At 42.3% G+C, this 4,780-nt stretch overlaps 1 protein-coding gene across 1 annotated transcript in view; it reads right to left on the reverse strand.

Annotated features, from left to right (window-relative positions):
- xrn2 (5'-3' exoribonuclease 2) overlaps positions 1-3,757 on the reverse strand; it is a gene marked incomplete in the record, with an annotated part of 37,388 nt that extends 33,631 nt beyond the window's left edge. Inside the window, 7 exon segments of the mRNA XM_037981617.1 lie at positions 255-327; positions 450-539; positions 628-686; positions 2,110-2,221; positions 2,876-2,987; positions 3,237-3,364; positions 3,530-3,757. Coding sequence (XP_037837545.1) covers positions 255-327; positions 450-539; positions 628-686; positions 2,110-2,221; positions 2,876-2,987; positions 3,237-3,364; positions 3,530-3,604 — 649 coding nt within the window.
- Between the last annotated feature and the right edge of the window lie 1,023 nt (positions 3,758-4,780).

A 4,780-nucleotide genomic window follows, 5' to 3' on the forward strand; every position in this document is an offset into this window, starting at 1 on the left:
CACCATTTAGAGAGAGAGAGAGAGAGGGAGAGAGAGAGCAAGGGAGAGAGGGGGAGAGAGGGAGAGGGGCAGAGATGGGGGGGGCAGGGAGAGAGCAAGAGAGTGGGGGGGGGGAGAGAGAGAGAGAGCGCGAGAGAGAGAGAGAGAGAGAGAGAGGGAGGGAGAGAGGGAGGGAGAGAGGGAGAGAGAGAGCGAGAGAGAGAGAGAGAGGGAGAGAGAGGGAGAGAGAGGGAGGGAGAGAGAGCGAGCTGTACCTCTCTGTCTCCTGATGAAATCCATGATCTTGTGTTCTCCTTCCCCTGGAACACTGGCATCAGACAGAAAAACCTGGATTTACACACAAATAAAATATTTGTATGTTAGAACGAAACAAAAGCATCTGGGACTGAAACATAAACAACAACAGGATGATAAAAATTATTCATATTAAAGCTTCAAAATTTACTCACAACAACATTCTTCCATCCTGGATCATTGCTGAGTCTGTCGGCCACGTAGTAACGGAGGCACTGAGCCAGGTTATCCATGAACTCTGTCCCCTGCGACCACACACACACACACACACATTACATCTCCTGTCTCTGGGCTCATTAAGCAGATCCGGGTCAGTGAATCCAGCAGACCTACCGGAGTGATGCAGTTACTGTCGAACCGCTCTTTAACCTCCTCAGGTGGAAGGTACCCTCCTGGAAACAAAAACAAAGATTAAATTAAAATAACACCTAAAACCACCTGGATTATCACACAAATTAAAAATCTATAAAACACATACTTGTTTGTTTTCTCTAAGAAGAACACTATTGTTAATCTGGTTTTGTTGTTTTCATTGCCATCATTTCTAATTAGTTTTATTTATTCTTGAATTCCATTGTCATAATTTATTATCAGCATTAAGCTAAATGTTCTCAGAAATTGTCAGTGTTGTGACTCCATGGAGACCAAGCTGCAGAGCTCATCTGTTGCCATCGATGATGATGATGATGTTACCGTAGCAACAGAGGAGAAGACTCATCCAGAGCGACTTCACCTCACTGCCTCCATCAGTATGTCTGCTCTCTATCTTAGTTTATAGTCACACTGTTACAAACATTTACTGGAATTATACATTTTCTGCAAATTTACAGAAAACATTTGTCTGGAGGTCAAAGGCGCCAAACATCATAAAAGTAAATAAAAACAGACAAAATGGTTTTCAGCAAAACATGAGAAAAAGAATTATTTATAAATAGGTTTATAATCTTGACCACAGGGTTCAGTCTTCTTTAATTAAAGCGTTTGTAAAACTGTTACTTCAGAGTTCGCAGATTCACACAGAGCTGCAGAAACACCACCTTACCGAGGTGGAGGGGTTGAGTCCCCCCGGTTGTCTGGGGCGCCAGGCCCTGGTAGCGTCTCACTCAACAAACGGGCCTCAGACAGGCGTCAGACTACGAACGATTCAAAGACTGACCACATCCAACCGGAGAAAGACAATGATGGAGACATTTGGAGAGGAGTTACTGGGAGGATCTAGATACAGGCTGTCCATAACAAACACCATGTTAGAGCTATGGTGGTTCAGAAGTGTGCTTGGTACCAGGCCACAGTAGGCCAAAGGTCGAGAGCTGATTTAGTTATCATCAAACCTGTGGCCCTATGTTTTGGACACTCAGGTAGACACAGAGGCTGAGCTTTCAACACCATCTGATGTCAGGGGAGGCTGCCACTAAACAATCAGTGAGTGTGAACTGGAGGAGCTCCATGTCCGTGAGATCTTTCACCCAGACTTCCACGTGTCCCGGGGGAAGTCAGGGACATTTTCAGGGTCTCTACTGCAGAGGCAGCTTCCAGGAGCTGCGGCCTGAAGGTCCTTGGTGCCTGTCAGGCAGGAAGAACCAGCTGGTGAACACCAACGGTGATGGAGGAGACCTTCAGGGCTGTACCAGAGGACTCCTGAAGCAGCTGGAGGGTGCAGAGTGACCAGGACTACAGCCTCCCAGGAGTGAAAGGAATTCAGAAAGACCAAAGAGAAAGCCTGTAGGCCGCCTGTATTTACTCTGCATTGTAAAGAAAACACTGGTCTGTTTGGTTTTACCGAGCAACGATACAAAGACATAAAATATTCCGGACCTCTCTGGATGATCTCCTCTCTCATGCGAGTCTTCTCCTCCGTCAGCTCGACTCCTTCTTTGGAGGCACGAAATCGCCGTGAGCGCTGCTGGTTCATTTTGGCCCGTGGAGCCTGAGGAAAGAAACATCCACGTGATGTAAAACCCACTAGAACCCCAAAATGTTCTGATATCCTAAACCCAGCAGGAGAACAGAGCCTCTGTCATTTCTAATTATAAGCTGAAACAAGAAAACTGACATAAGAGAAATGCTTTAATTAAAAAAGGTTTTGGTTGTTATTTTACCTGAGACTCTGTAGGAATGTTAAATGAGGAAAATATGAAAAAAATAAATAACAGTCAAACAGTTTTACTAATATAACATTAGAAAAATAGAAATAAAGTTGCAATCATAATAAAATAAGTAGGCAGAGATATTAGTTCGTATTTAACAGCAATCTAATATAAAAATAAAGAAGAAAAAATAAACATTTTCTACTTATATAATCAAATCTAAAGGAGCAAACACATCATCAGGCTTTGTCTGATGGTCAACAACAAATGGCTGTGACTCTGGAGTTTTCTTTGCATCCGTCTCAAGTAACAGAAGGATTTCTGTTTATCTTTACATAATTATCATTAAAGGAAGAACCAGTGGAACAGGAAAAGCTTTCAGGTCGGCCCCTGCAGCTTCTGCTCAGAGCCATCTTGGCCCCTGAGCAGATTTTGTTGGTTAGTCCTGGTCTTAACCTTCAGATGGTTCTTAAAACTCAGAACTCTGGACGTACCACTCCATCGATGGCCATGTAGAGAACCCTACGGGGACGCACGATGTTAAAGAGACGATCGATGTACTCAAAAATGGCAACCATCATTTCATCTTCATTTTTGGGTGCAGGTCTATGAAGAGCAAGAAGGAAAGAAACTCATTACAGGTTTTTAAAATCATTTCTTACAATTAAGCTGTCAGTGTACGGTGAACCTATCAGAAAGGTCACTGTTGTAGTTGTCCAACCAGAAATCAAATCTATAATAAAAACATTTTCTGAGCAGTTTTAGCTTTAAAAACAACAGAAGAGTTTCACTGAGGAAACCTGAGCTGTAAACCAATAAAACGAGTCTGACAAACATGAAAGAATGGTTTCCTACTTGTCTTCCGGATGTGTACACGGGTGGATGATCCCGTTCATGTCCAAATACAAGTTATCAAACTCCACCTCGTTGGGGTTCGGTTTGGTTGTGTCAACAGGAATACGGACTCCTTTACACTCTTTCCCCTGAGGAGACGAAACAGACGATTTAATTCACCACAGTTTCAATCTGGAAACACTCTGACTCAGGACGTTACCATCGATCCAAACAGCAGAACAAACAACCGGACCGAACCAGACCATGTTGAGACGGATGAACCGATCCGGACCACCGAACCGGACCTAGCTTACCTTCTCCTCCACACAGTGAACGATGATTGACGGGTACTTTCTGCTCAGCCAGCGGAAAAAGGCGGGAACTCCCATGATGTCCGCTGACTAACCTCTAATCTGTCGGATTATAAAAACGTTTCAGTAAAAGAACTCGGTAAAAACAGGAGCTGTGTTGCCGTTTTTCTACTAAAGGAACCCAACAGTTCAGCTACATGCTGCTGAACGGAACCAGAGAAGCTTTGTGGAATTAGCTTCCGGTTTAAACTCAAAACTTCCGGTGTGTTTGTAAGCGCAGCGGCAGCCTGCAGCGCCCCCAGCGGCCGGAGTGGGTTTCAGAGTTTTTCCCCTTGCAGCCATGAAAGATAAAGATCCGGTTCTGTGGTTCTGACTCACTGCAGACCCGGAGAATCACTAGAACTAAAAGAAAATACAAGAAATGAGGCTCCGAACACAAAAACACTGATGAAAAATCAAACTCCGAACATTTATTTAAATTATTTGCTTCAGTTACCTGTAGTGTTTATAATCAGATCTAAAGTTTAAATCATCTGTTTATGTGAGATTCTTTTAAAAAATGGTTCCATTTTAACTCGAGTTTATTTTAATAAACAAAGCAAACACTGCAGGTGATAAAACGATGAAGAGGAACAAAGAACAGAGATGTTACAACAATAACAAAAATAGAAATATTATATCTGCACGTCAAACATTCAATGCTCTTTGTGAAGAAATACCCGTTCTACAATATATTTCAGAAAGTTTGACTTTAATTAATAAATAAAAAGGTCTTTAGTCCGAGTTTTACTTGTTTCCACAAATAAAATCCAGATTCAGTCCTGATCAGATTTGAGAGAGAAGTGAAGTGAGATTTATTTATATAGCACTTTTCAGCAATTCAAAGTGTTTTACAACAGAAACAAAAACAGAATCCAATACAGAATGAAACACAAAAGAAACATACAACAATCATGTATTCTAAATGAATCATATGTAATTAAATGAAACATAGGATAATCTAAACAAAATCACGAAAACAGACATGTCTAAGAAATGTTCAAAAAGTTTCTGTGTCAGAGAATCCAGTGCTGTTGTTGTGGAAACAGAAATGTTCAAGTTTTACTGAAAAACAGCAATGTGGACACTGGGCCTTCTGCTCTGGGTTCTGGGTCTCAGCTGGATGGATGGATGGATGGATGGATGGATGGATGGATGGATGGATGGATGGATGTTGGACGGATGGATGGATGGATGGATGGATGGATGGATGGA

Source organism: Kryptolebias marmoratus, linkage group LG19 (assembly GCF_001649575.2).
Source record: "Kryptolebias marmoratus isolate JLee-2015 linkage group LG19, ASM164957v2, whole genome shotgun sequence".
Classification (NCBI taxonomy): Eukaryota; Metazoa; Chordata; class Actinopteri; order Cyprinodontiformes; family Rivulidae; genus Kryptolebias; species Kryptolebias marmoratus.